The sequence below is a fragment of the Saimiri boliviensis genome, chromosome 13, assembly GCF_048565385.1.
Source record: "Saimiri boliviensis isolate mSaiBol1 chromosome 13, mSaiBol1.pri, whole genome shotgun sequence".
Classification (NCBI taxonomy): domain Eukaryota; kingdom Metazoa; phylum Chordata; class Mammalia; order Primates; family Cebidae; genus Saimiri; species Saimiri boliviensis.
This window is the reverse complement of record NC_133461.1, coordinates 76839319-76852644: the sequence shown is the minus strand read 5'-3', so window position 1 is coordinate 76852644 and position 13326 is coordinate 76839319. Positions and strand designations below refer to the sequence as shown.

General features: G+C 37.5%; 1 protein-coding gene across 1 annotated transcript in view; it reads right to left on the bottom strand.

Annotated features, from left to right (window-relative positions):
- The window catches only part of LOC101051362 (A disintegrin and metallopeptidase domain 3-like), a 65383-nt gene that overhangs the window by 27739 nt on the left and 24318 nt on the right, over positions 1–13326 (bottom strand). The window contains exons 11-12 of the mRNA XM_074384239.1: positions 12551–12687; positions 11290–11476 (exon numbers count right to left, since the gene is read on the bottom strand). Of these exons, the coding sequence (XP_074240340.1) occupies positions 11290–11476; positions 12551–12687 (324 nt within the window). The remainder of the gene's footprint in view (positions 1–11289; positions 11477–12550; positions 12688–13326) is intronic.

Sequence of the window (13326 nt, the reverse complement as noted above, 5' to 3'; positions counted from 1 at the left end):
CATGTGCGGTATGTCTACTTCCCCTTCACCTTCTGATATAATTGGAAATTTCCTGAGGCCTCCCCTAGCCATGTTTCCTATAGAGCCAGGAGAACAATAAACCAATTAAATCTCTATTCTTTCACATAAATTACTCAGTATCAAGTATTTCTTTATAGCGTTGAGAGAATGGACTAATACAAAAGCCAAGTGCTGTTTCTCAAGCAATGAAAGAACGGCCCCAAAGGCGTATCAGATAGCTCTGAGGCCCAGAAGCCTAGGAGGGCTGAATGGCTTCAGAGAATAAGACCATGAGCTCACTAACTCACTCTCTATGAGCTCACTGACCAATTCCACCTCAGGATGCTGCTCCTGGCCCTGCTGCACAATGCCCTGCAGCCACCGCAGCCTCAGCTGAAGCGGCCATAGGTACAGCTCCTACCACAGCTCTAAATGGTACAAGTCATTAACCTTGGTGGCTGGCATCCACATGGTGCTAATTCTTCAGGCTTGCAGAAAGTAAGAACTACAGTAGAAGCCTGGCAGCTCCCACTCAGATTTCAAAGGATGTCCTTAAAAGCCTGGAGGCCCAACAGAGACTTGTTGCAAGGGCAAAGCCACCACAGAGTCCCCCAGAGCAGTGCCTAGTGGAACTGTGGCAGTAGGACTATCACAGAGACCCCAGAACTATGCAGCAACCCTCAATGCAAGGCCAGCCTGGTAGTGCTGGCTTGACTAAGCCCAGTCAAACTATATGGATGGGGCTAACCGATGCCCTGGAGCCCCCTGTACCTGTTTGTAGAGAATGCAAGGCATGTCATCAAAGAAAATTATTCAGGAGTCTGAATGCCCGTCATTGGCTCTCCTGAGTTTCAGACTTGCTTGAGGCCTGTTACCTATTGCTTCTTGTCTATTTCTCCTTTTCAAAATGGGAATGTGTATGCTATGCTTGTAAGTAAGTAACTCGTGTTGATCTTACAGGCTCTTAAAGTATCCCCAACAGACATATTGACAGTCCTCCGCAGTGGATTTCTTGTGGCTAAAATGTGACACACCGGAAAGCAGAATATCATGGCTAGCAAAATAAAGGGGTAGTCCTGTATTCTTGTATAGTTAATTGTATGCCAGCTGACAACCTTCTCCTGCACCTTGTGGTCCTGCCACAACTCCAACTGGATGGAAGGCTGGTCTTATAAACATTCTTTATTGATAGGCATTCACGAACTTCAAGCCAGTCTCAGGCAACTTAGAGAGAGACTACACACAAAGGCTCACTGCAACCTTTGCCTCCTGGGTTCAAGCAGTTCTCCAGCCTCAGCCTCCTTAACAGCTGGGATTACAGGCGCCCACCACCATGCCTGGCTAATTTTTTTTTTTTTTTGTATTTTTTAGTAGAGACTGGGTTTCACCATGTTGGCCAGGCTGGTCTGGAACTCCTGACCTCAGGTGATCGGCCCACTTCGGCCTCCCAAAGTGCTGGGATTACAGGCGTGAGCCACCACACCCAGCTGATTCAAAAGGCTTTCTACAAAATGCTGGTATCAAAGATCTAACTGATGACATTATAAATATTTTTAACTCACTTTCCCTCAAGTAGGTTAAAGCCCTTAGCACCCTGGTTAAGCAGTATGATCCCAATTGGCCTTTTAAGAGACCCTACAATAAAACTTCTTTGGGCAGTCACCTCTCTAAAATCCTAAAAAAGAAAAAAGAGGCTAAAGCCACCAAGCACTAGAATGGCAAGAAAGACTGAGAAACTCATGGCCTTGCACATTCAACAACTCATAAAGTCTCTCCCATATCAGCAAACTCCATATAATAGGAAGAAATCAAGTTCATCTGCTGCAAAAGGTATAATTTGCTTTTTCTGGCCATTTGAAATGAGACTGCAAAAAATATAAATGAGGGCTTCAGAAAGACTCCAATAAGGTAAAGAAGCCCCCTTCTGCAGAAACAATAAGAAAATACTTATTGACCAGAACTAGAAGTACTCCCGGAAAATATGGTGGATATTTTTCTCCTTTCAGTCAATCAACTGGGAGAGATTTATCTTAAAAATTAACACAAAATAGTCCAAGCTCTAACAGACACTGCATCTATGCTTAACCTTGTCTCCTTTTAAAATGCAGCCACCCAGAGTGACCAAGCTACTCAAATGGTTGAGTCACTAACCAATCCATGACTATCTTCAAGTCTGAACTTGTTTCTTACTAAATAGGGCCTCTTACTGGCATTGCAGCTGTTTACTTCTTCCTTTTGCCCCAATATGTATAACAGGAAGGGACTTTCTTGAAAAACACTGAGTTTTTTTTTTTTTTTTTTTTCCCGTAACGGAGGCATTGTTTTAAAGGTCTCCTTGACTGACGCTTCAGCCTCTGACCTCAGCCATGCGTTCCCCATGTTAGTCTCCAATCATCCAGTTGATCCTGTACATCAGGCTCTAAAGAAACTGTTTGAAGCCCTTCGGGAATACATCAATACCAATGTCAGCCCGATCCAATTAGCACCACACATTTCTACACAGAGATACTAACAAACTTCTACTAAATGTAAAATAATATCCCCTCCACCCTGACACTTTAGCTAGTGTACAACCTACTGTTAATAAGTTCATTTTCAAGGAACTTATAGTCCCTTGTGCCAGTCCCTGTAACATATGCCTTCTACCTGTCTTTAAGCCTAACGGAAAGGGATGGAGATTTGCCCAGGATCTTAGAGCTATTCACAAAGTTTTATTCCTACACATCCTGTCTTGCCTGTTCTACATACGCTCTTATCCAGTATACATCCTAACACCCAATATTTTTCTGCTGTTGATCTCCATAGTACTTTTTCACAGCATCCCTGTCGACCTTGAGAGTCCATCTCTTTTTGGCTTCACATGGAAGGGCCAACAGTTCACCTGAACAGTGCACCCTCAAGGATGCACTGAACGCCCTACCTACTTTTCCCAGATCTTACAGGCTGACTTAAAAGACACAACCATTTCACGTATCTTAAGTCTATTGTAATACATTGGTGATTTGCTTTTATGTTCTCCCTTATGAAATACCTGTCTCACTGATACTCATTTACTTTACCAGCTATGTCTTAAAGGGCATAAGGATTCTAAAGATAAACTACAGTTTTGCTGAGACTCAGTTAAATCTCTTGGACATTTGCTGACCCCTTGGGACTCAACATCAACCCTTTCTGCCTTCAGCGTGTAATTTTCTTCCCCATTCTCACTATGAAAAGATAAAACTTAGGAGATTTCGAGGATGTAGGGACTATTGTAGAACTTATAACACGAATTTTTCTTTACTGGCACAACCTTTACATACCCTGATTAAGGTCTCTTCTCCTGACCCCCTTACCTGGACTGCTGATGGTGAACAGGACTTTTAAGTCTTTGAAAGACAAGCTGTCCTCTGCCCAACACAGCACTCCCTGCTTCCAATTTGGGCCACTCTATTTATGACCTCCCTTTTTCTCTTTTTGTAGATGAGCAAGAGGGGAGTGCTTTGAAATTCTGAACTCAACCACATGGGGGTAATAATTTATCCAGTTGGTTACTAGAATCCCAAACTAGACTGTGTCTATCCAGGGCAACCATCATGTTTACAGGCAGTTGCCACTACCACCATCCTTATAAAAGCCACTGAGAAAGTAGTAATGGGATTTCATCTTACTGTTTATGCTCCTCACTCAGTTAAAGCCCTTCTCACTTCTCACCAAACCCAGTGTCTTTCAGCCAGTCAATTGGCTACCTCTGGAATACTTTTCTTTCCTAACCTATTTTCCATTATAATCTTCTTAACTCTGCTCCTCTTCTGCCTTCAACATACTTTTTATGACTGCATTGCCTTTACACTCTTCTTTTACCCCATATAAAAAAAAAATGCCCTTACTCAATCCTGATTTTGCCTGGTAGACTCATGGGCCTTCTTTCAGAGACCCTACTGGCTTCTATCAAGCTAGGTTTGCAGTTGTTTCCCTGACAAAAACTACTGAATCAGGCCTTCTGTCCAACAGGCAGAATTACGTGCTTTTACCCGAGCTTGCCTGTCGGCCAAGGACAAAACGGCCAACATTTACACAGCTAGCAGATATGCTTTTTGGGTTGCTCATGACTTTAGAATATTCTGGAAATAGAGGATTTCTAACCTCTTCTGGACTGCTCATCAAACAGAGACTTTTTTTTTTTTTTTTTTTTTTGGTCATTTCTTGATGCCATTCAAGTTCCTAAGGCTCTGACCGTAATTAAAATTCAAGGCAACTCCTTTAGACATACCAAAAATAGCAAAGACAACACATAGCTGATCGTGCAGTTAAATCTGCAGCCTTAAACGGTACTGCCTCTTTTGTTACGCCTGTCTTCATCCAGGCTCCATCCTTACATCGTGTTTCTTCTAAAAATATCTCAAAAAGAGATCTCAAAAAATGTCCTCAGATCTTAAAAAGGAAAATTAGACAAAACAACTTTATAATCCCAGATCCCAACTATGGGCTAAACCTAACAGACATTCAGTCCTTCTAGAAAATTTACCAAGAGTTACTCTTACTTTTATACGTAAAACCACCATTCGAGTTCTGCCCAAAGGGTTCAATGGTGCAAACAGTGCTGTGGGGAATTCTCCCCTTGGCTGCTTCTCAAGCTAATACATTAGGCAAAATTCACCCTTTATTCAACAGGGGAGTCCTTAAGGGCTCTCCTAGGCAAATTCCCATTGCAAAAGGGGCTTTTCTAAAACTGACCACTTGACTTTATTCCAACTTTCCCTTTCTCAGTGATACAAATATATACTTGTCATTACAGATATGTAGTTTTACTGGGGCAAAGCTTTCCCTTGAAGACAAACCACAGTGATGTCAGTAGCCAAACTACTTCACGAGAAAATTATCTCTACCTGTGGAGTTTCCACCAAGTTCCATAGTGATCAGGGAGCTCATTTTACTGGCCAAGTATTAAAACGGGTTGGTAATGTTTGGTCTATTCTACAACATTTCTGCAGTGCTTACCACACCTAATCTTTTGGGCTTGTGGAATTAACCAAGATAATATTAAACTCAATTGGCTAAAATTACAAACAGCTTCAATCTGCCCTAGCTTAAAGCTCTGTCTCTGGTTTTGGTAATGTTAAGTCCATCCCCACCAGAAAACATTGCTTTTCTCCTTTTAAGATGATCACAGCCAAATCCATATATGTAACCAAAGAAATGTTTCCCCCAACTCAGATACAAGGAGATCTTCTGACCTACTGCCAAGTCCTAGAGGAAGGCTCTAAAGATTAACAAATGATTGTGAATCCCTTTACAGTCATCAATTAGGAGATGAACTCCAATATCATCATGTCCAGCCTAAAGACTTCATATATTAGAGGAGATACTGCTGAATGACTCCCTCCAATCCCACTAAAAAGGTCCATTTCAAGTACTCTTAACTAATCCATTGTGCTGCTAAGTTACAGGTCGTTAACGACTGGGTACACATATCTCACCTAAAACTGACACCAGACTCAGCTGAGAACTGGAATTCAGCATCAATATCTGACACTAAGCTTAGATTGACTAAAACCTCAATGCCAAAAAAAGGAAGACAACTGAGGTAGACTGCCCTCTCACAAAACTCGAGACCTGGATGAATCAGTGTTTATATTTACCTTACGATAGTCATTGTTCTTACCACTTTAGGAATTTTCACAATTGTTACTGTCCAATGTAAAATAGAACACTTATCTTTGCCTTACTTATTCAAATTAACATGCCCAGTGTTTATGATTACTTTGTAACTATTTTGATTGCTAAAACATTAACAATCTTGTCTATCCTGGATATCTTACGCTATGGTAAGATAGTTTTGTGTATTCCAACACTTAGTTGCAAAGTCATAAGCCTTTGCAAAACTATAAGCCTTTTGTCTGGTTAAACTTCGTTTGTTCCAGAGCTTTGTGAATGGTTGTGCTGATTAGAACAGTTCAAAATAAATTTTACTCTCTTCTTTATAACTTTCCCTTTGTCTCACTACATAGATCGACATGTTAACACTTTGGCTAAGCTGTCCTAAAGTGTTGCCACCAAAAGAAACCTATCAGATTGTTAGATTCACCAATAACTTCCCAAATTCATTCATGATAAACATGTGACATTGATAATACTTGTCACTGACTTCCTACGTATCCTTAACATCACCACTTATCTGGACCAACCGCTTTCTCTGTTGACTCTGGGTCCAGCTGGCTCAAGACCCAAATATTACCACCCCTTGGTTTAATTTGTCCCATATTATTAATGTTAGAAACCGATTCTATACTGGTAGACCTCCCCAATCTTTAAACTACTGGATAGATAAATACAGTCTAGAATGAATAAAGAAAGATATGTCCCTACTATTCAAATGATCCATGATTCAATTCAATACTGTCAACCTTTACCATGAGTAACTTGATTAGTGAACACACCCTTGAGGGCATGGTTCGCACCTTCACCAGGCATTGTGTTCATATGTGACATAGGGTCTGATCTGCCTGCATAGGGATGGGCACACCATTGCCTCAGTAGCTTACATGTAAAAGGTTCAGGCTTGCTTACAAAAAGACTCTCTTTCTCTCTTTATTATAAGACTAAAAGTACTATGTTAACAGTATGTAAAGATAATATAGGTAGAAACATTCTAGATCTATTACTTCTAAGTGCTTAAGTTTGTGTTACTAGAGCTATAATTCAGAAAACATACCCACTACCATTGGTTGGATAGCTAATGACACTGCAAAAAGCCTTAGAGCTCAACAAAAAGTCTCTGAACTCCCTGGCTCAAGTAATGCTAGATATTAGAATTACCTTAAATTTTCTCCTAGCCAAACAAAGAAGAGTCTACACAGTGGCCCAAGTAAATGGTTACACTTACATTGACACTTCAGATAAAGTAGAGGTTCCTATAAAAAGAATTTCCAAACTAGCTCGACAGTTACGAGAGATACAAACTACTGATCCCCCTCTATTTAGTAGGCTTCCTGTCAGACTGGAGAACGCTTTTTGAGCTGATGTTCAAGTGCTTATTATAATCACAGTCTTCATCATACTTTTCTTCCTAATAGTTAAATTCCTTGAGATATATATATGCAATTGTTGTATGTCTACTGTTAAAACCAGAATTTATGGCAGCATAAAGTGTACAAAACTGATAGATAAGATAAACCTGTAAACCTAGCTACAGTCTCATCCCTACAGTGCTGCTCTGGTGCAGGAATGTGTGTATGTACAAAGACAGCCATGCTAATTAAAAGTAAGTGTTACAATCTCCCATAAACAGAGAGTTTTAGCTGTGACCCTAATGCCTATAACTTCCCTGTGTAACTGGAGTCTGTTAAGCATTTCACTGACAGGTACCAACCACAAGCTTGTTTACCATGTCTCTGCAAAACATTTTAATAATTTTCCTGCCAGATTGCAGTTTTCTCCCACCTCCAACAAAATATTTTTAACCTGTCTACCCTTTTCTCCTGCCTGATCTAAGTTATTCAATTAGCTATAAGTCTTTCTGCCACATGGGTTCCTTCAAGGGACTTGATGTACTCAGGACAGGTAGCCATGCCATCCTGGCACCTATATAGGACATGATAAAAATTGGTCATCAAGGCTGCCTACAGCAGGTTTCAACTAACAGGGAAAACAATGAATATACATTCCAACAGACAGACAAAATGAACTCTCCGTGGCTAAAATGAGACCTAGCAAAAAATAGAATCTCATTGCTAGCAAAATGGAGGATCAGTCACATAGCTCAGTATTATTAATGGCTCTAAGATTTCTCTCTGGTAATTAAGCAAAAACAAGCTCCTGAAAAGCATTTCTGAAACAACTACAACCGCAAAATTTCCCAACTGATCTTGATAGACTGCTAATGCCAGTCAACACTCCCCAAACCCCCGACCTGCACCTTTCAGTCCTGCCATAACTCCAACCGGATAGAGGACTGATCCTTTATTGCTAAACAGCCACAAACCTCAAGACAGTTTTGAGAAATTTACAGAGACTGTGTACAAACTATCTTTGCATCCTACTGGTTCTTTTTGATATAAAATACCAAATGCCACCTCATTTTCCTGCTAAAACCCTACATCAAAGTGAACACTGAATATATGTTACATATATTTTCACCCACTGTGCAGGCACTTGACTTCCCTCATTAATATTCATAGATTTTCCCCAACCCTGCTTAAATATGCAAGTAAGGCTGACTCTGTAAGATACGTATCAGTTCCCCCAACCTTTTGTGGAAAGTGCAGTTTTGATTTTCCCTGAAAGGGCATTTCCCAGTCTGTGGAATACTTCTCCCTCTAAATAAAGTATCCTTTCTTTCCACTGTGGACCTCATAGTCTTTTGTTCATAGATCATAGATGAGACTTTGGGCCCACACATCAGTGAATAGGAGACGTTTTAAGATGGTATAAAGTATACAAGAAACAAACTGGCAAACTACCTAGGGATGAACCCAGCTACTTGGTTTGGTTTTGTATCATGAGCAAGGAGAAAGGATAAAGTGGTTACTACAGACACTGATTATCTGATCATGTGGTCATGAAACAAGAGTAACCATGGCACGAGGAGAAGGAACACCTTTGACCCTGGGGAGTCAAGAGTAGAAGGAGAAAAAATTAAACTCTTGTCTCTCACTTGTGGGACATTTGGGCTGGCCCTGTCAACTCACAATGCTTCGGTGATCATCTTGTTCCAGGCTATCACCACTGCTCTTAACCTAAGTAATGGGTACCCCCCTTAACGAAACTTTTCTTAAGAAAACCTTAACCTGAGATTTTTTTTTTTAAAGTATCTTATTTTTTATTTCTATAGATTTAGAGGGTACAAGTGCAGTTTTGGTTCCATCTGGGCTTCTAGTACACTCATCATCCCAATAGAGTACATTGTACCCAGAAGGTGTTTTCTTGTCCCTTACGCTCCTCCCACTCTCCCACCTTTCCAAGTCTCCAGAGCCTAATGCTGCACTTTCCATGTTCCCCTGTACATGACTTTTTGATGTTACAGGTAGGTAGCCACTGCCCAAGATAAAGTTCTGTACACTAATATAATTTTCTTTAGCCACATCTTTTTATATATGGATGTCTCTATTACTGTCAAGGAAAAGAAAGACTCTCTTGCATATTTTGCTCATGCCCATAGTCACCCCCCTGACTTATATGACTTGCTGGACCTGTCAACTCTGTAATGGTCCTGGCAAACACCATTAGCTATTACTTTGAGCATTTTGTAAATAGATTTCTTCTCACAGGAAATCTATTCTCTGCACTGCAAAATGCTGCTGAGAAAAAAGAAATCAGACGTAAATGGAAATGTATACCTCAAATATATCTAAAGATTCAGTGCAATTCCTTTCAGGAGATCAGTCTTCTTTATTTTTGGTACTAATTGAAAAATAAGTCAGAAATTTACAATAAAAATCAAAAGTTTCAAAATATTCAAGACAACTATTAACCAGAAAAACAGTGTGGGGAATATATAATACAAAATCCCATAACTTAATAAGAAATGTGCATTTATCAAGACAGTGTAATATTGGTACGAGAGGAGCAAAAGCAGAAACATGCACAAATGTTCACTTGATTGAAGATTAAGGTTATGTTATGGTTTAGTAAAGAAAGCACAGTATTCAAATAAATTGTGAATGTTTAATTTTATATCATTATGTTTACGGGTGTGTATACACACACACACACACACACACACACACACGAACTACAAATTGATTCCTTATCTAAATAAAAATGGTAGGCTGGGTGAGGTGGCTTACACCTGTAATTCCAGCACTTTGGAAGGCTGAGGCAAGCAGGTCATCGGAGGTCAGGAGTTCGAGACTAGCCTGGCCAACATGGTGAAATCCTGTCTACTAAAAACACAAAAAGTATCTGGTTGTGGTGGTAGGCACCTGTAATCTCATCTACTTGGGAGGCTGAGGCAGGAGAATTGCTTGAACCCAGGAGGCGGAGGTTGCAGTGAGCTGAGATTGTGCCACTGCACTTAAGCCTGGGAGACAAGAGGGAAACTCCACATCAAGAAGAAAAAAAAAAAAAGAAAGCAAGGAAAAAAAAGGAAAAAATACTTAATAGATGAAAATACAAACCAAATAAACCTTTCACAAGAAAGAACAGCCATTTCACAGCAAATAAAACATATAGGGTTAGTAAAACTATGAAGATATAACCAATTTTACTAGCAATCAAGGAACGTCTAACTGAAACCACAAAGAGATAATATTTTAACAAATACATTGACTAAAATGACAAAGTCTGGCAATACTATGTGCTAAATAAGGTATAAAATAATCTGTTATACAGTATAACAGCCATTGGATATTAATCAGCACATTTATTTTTGAAATAAATTTCCTGTTGCTAAGGCATTATCCACCCACTTGGTAACCCAGATATTTCACATCTAAGTATGTAGCCAGTAGACTCTTATGTGCATCAAGAGTTAAGTACAAGACATAACAAAACTCTTCAGAATGGGAGGGGGAAAAACCTATGAACACTCCAACTGCTCATAAACAGAAAAAATAAGTGATTGTATATTTCCATACATAATGAATTATTACATGAAAAGTGAATAAATGAGCTACAGTCACACAAAATTACATGGACATTGTCAGTAATATAGGGGATGAAAAAATATTCCCAGAAGATTATTGTACATTTTTAAAATGGTCTAAAATTCAAAGCTATGGTCAAAGTATAAAATGATATTGTTAAATAAAACATATGGATAGATTTTATTTTTTGGATAGAGAAAAGGGTGAAAAACTAAAAATAGTTGGGCCATGGATGTATCATTATTGAATTGTGTACATTATCATAAGTGACAATGAACCAAAGACTATGATTAGCTTAATTCTTTGGAAGCAAGTTGACATCAATGCAAGGACTAAAACCAGGAGGTAAGAAAATAAATTAAAACACACATTTGATAACTTGGCCAGCCAATGTAGTCACTTTGATGGAATTTAAAGGATTATTAGATGATGATGATATTATTGATGCTACTGATGTATATGATACTAAAAAGTGATACTGCTACTAATGTTTATAAAATGATACAAACCCACCCAGGGTTTAGACTCGAAACATTTTAAATTTAGGATGAGTCAGTTGCTGCATGCCCCATATCTACCTATCTTATATTTGACAAAATTGTAAATACATTTTTTAAAATTTCCTCATTTACATCACATCTATATCTATAGACTCCATAAAAAATAAACACAAAACATAACAAAAGAACAAATCTTAGGATAATCTGTAAACTTTGCCACTAACCTCTACATTGCCACAATCACACTGCTCTGTAGATTCCAAAATTCCATTACCACAAGTTGTAGCTTTTCCTTGGTAAGTCATTTTTGAAATTGTTTTATCCTGAAAACATTTACGTTCAGGTTGCAGAACTATCTGTTTAAATCCATCCATGCTGCAACTGCTAAAAAACTTCATACCATTGGATCGTCTAAAATTAAATTGTACTTCTTAGATAAATGGACTAAAAGAATCAAAATAATACGTTTCAATAAAGTGCTATGAACTCTGAACTACTTCACTTAGAGAAAAGCCAAAGGAGAAAAGAATGTTTTTATTTTTAATACAGATGATAATCAAAAAATAAATTATTTTCTATTGTAATTTGATATGAGTAAAGAAAGTTCAAATAGCAACACATTTAATAACATTTGGCAGACAATAAGCTCCATTTGAGTATATCCTACTATTGTCAACATTAAGGAATAAAAAATGGTTGATTATGTTAATAAACATCATATTTATTTATTCTTCGTTAAAATTAATCAAAAAGTTATCCCAATACTGAGGTATATAAATTGTACAAACTCTAGATTCCTTTTATTTTGTTTTGCTTTTTGTGTTTCTAAACATTTAAGTATACTGCTTAAAGAGTTTTTGTGTAATTTAATAATAATCTCAAACTTAAAGAAATAATGCAAATATAGCCCAAAAACTAAATTTTGTTTTCTGAGAGGTCAACATTATGTTCTGCAAACACTACATACATAAATGTAGTTCTTATAAAGAAATGAGTTATTCTATATCAACGCACTAGACCTTTCAAAATCATGAAATAATGTTATTGATATCAAATTCTCAGACTCCATTCAGATTTCGCCAAACATCACAATCCTAGCATTTTATAGCAAAATAATCCAGTTTAGAATCAAGCATTGCAAAGTTCCCATGTCTCTTTAGTTCTCATGTCTTCTTAGTTTAGTTGCTTTTCAAACTTCTTAGTACCTAAGTACTATTTCACTTGATGACGCTGAACAGCTTTTCAATAAATCCAACTAGACCGCTGTAAGGTATATCATTAGCATCCACTTTCCCTCTATATATCATTGAATGTAGAACTATTAAGCACATTTTCTACAACATTCTATCTTTTCTTTAATGTCTTAAATAAGCACATTTGTATCTAATAAAATTTCTTAAATCATATTCCAAGAGGTTATACATCACGGAATCCTAGAAATATTTGTTAAGAGAAAACATAGAGTTGATAAAAACAGCTCCTTACATTGCATCAGGGTTCATTATGCACGTAGTTCCTGGACAGTAACAATTGTAGATGTCATCATATGTCAATCCCAGATTAATTCCAAGCAACTGTACCATAACAACCGAAAAGGCCTCTAAAGTGATTTTCTTTGAGTACTAAATAGAAACAAACAAACACCCAGATTTACTGTCTAAGTTTTTTTTTTTAATTTATTTTTTTACTACTTTGATCCTGTCAAATGTTTCTGGCTATACAACATGAATGCAAATGCAAATTTTAAAAACTATTATTTATTTATTTAGAAATAGTTATTTATAATTATTTACTTAGAAATAAAAATAGGTACAATTTTTTTATTCCTTTTAGGTGATAATATTTTTAATCAAAATGGCATTGACCGAAAATAAGAATAATTCAATCATATATTTTTATGACATACTATTGAATTTAATTCCAGAAAATTTCAGAGAACATTCTGAGAAGTATTATTTTAGTAACTATGATATTTCTCAAAAGGACACTTGGAAAAGATATACAGATTTTGAAGAGTTAAACTGGCAATCAGTTTTGACATCAGAAATAATTCGAGAAGAACAATTTTTTAAAGCAGAATAATATAATATCTAACAAATAGCATTTCACAAACTTCCAGAAACCTTTTCATTATATATTTTCCTTTTCTGAACATCATATAGTGAAACTAATACATTTAGTCTTCTTATAAGGGTTTCTCTCACCACAAATTTAAGGTTTTTCCACATCTTATTGTGGCTTAATAGCTCATTATTTAAATC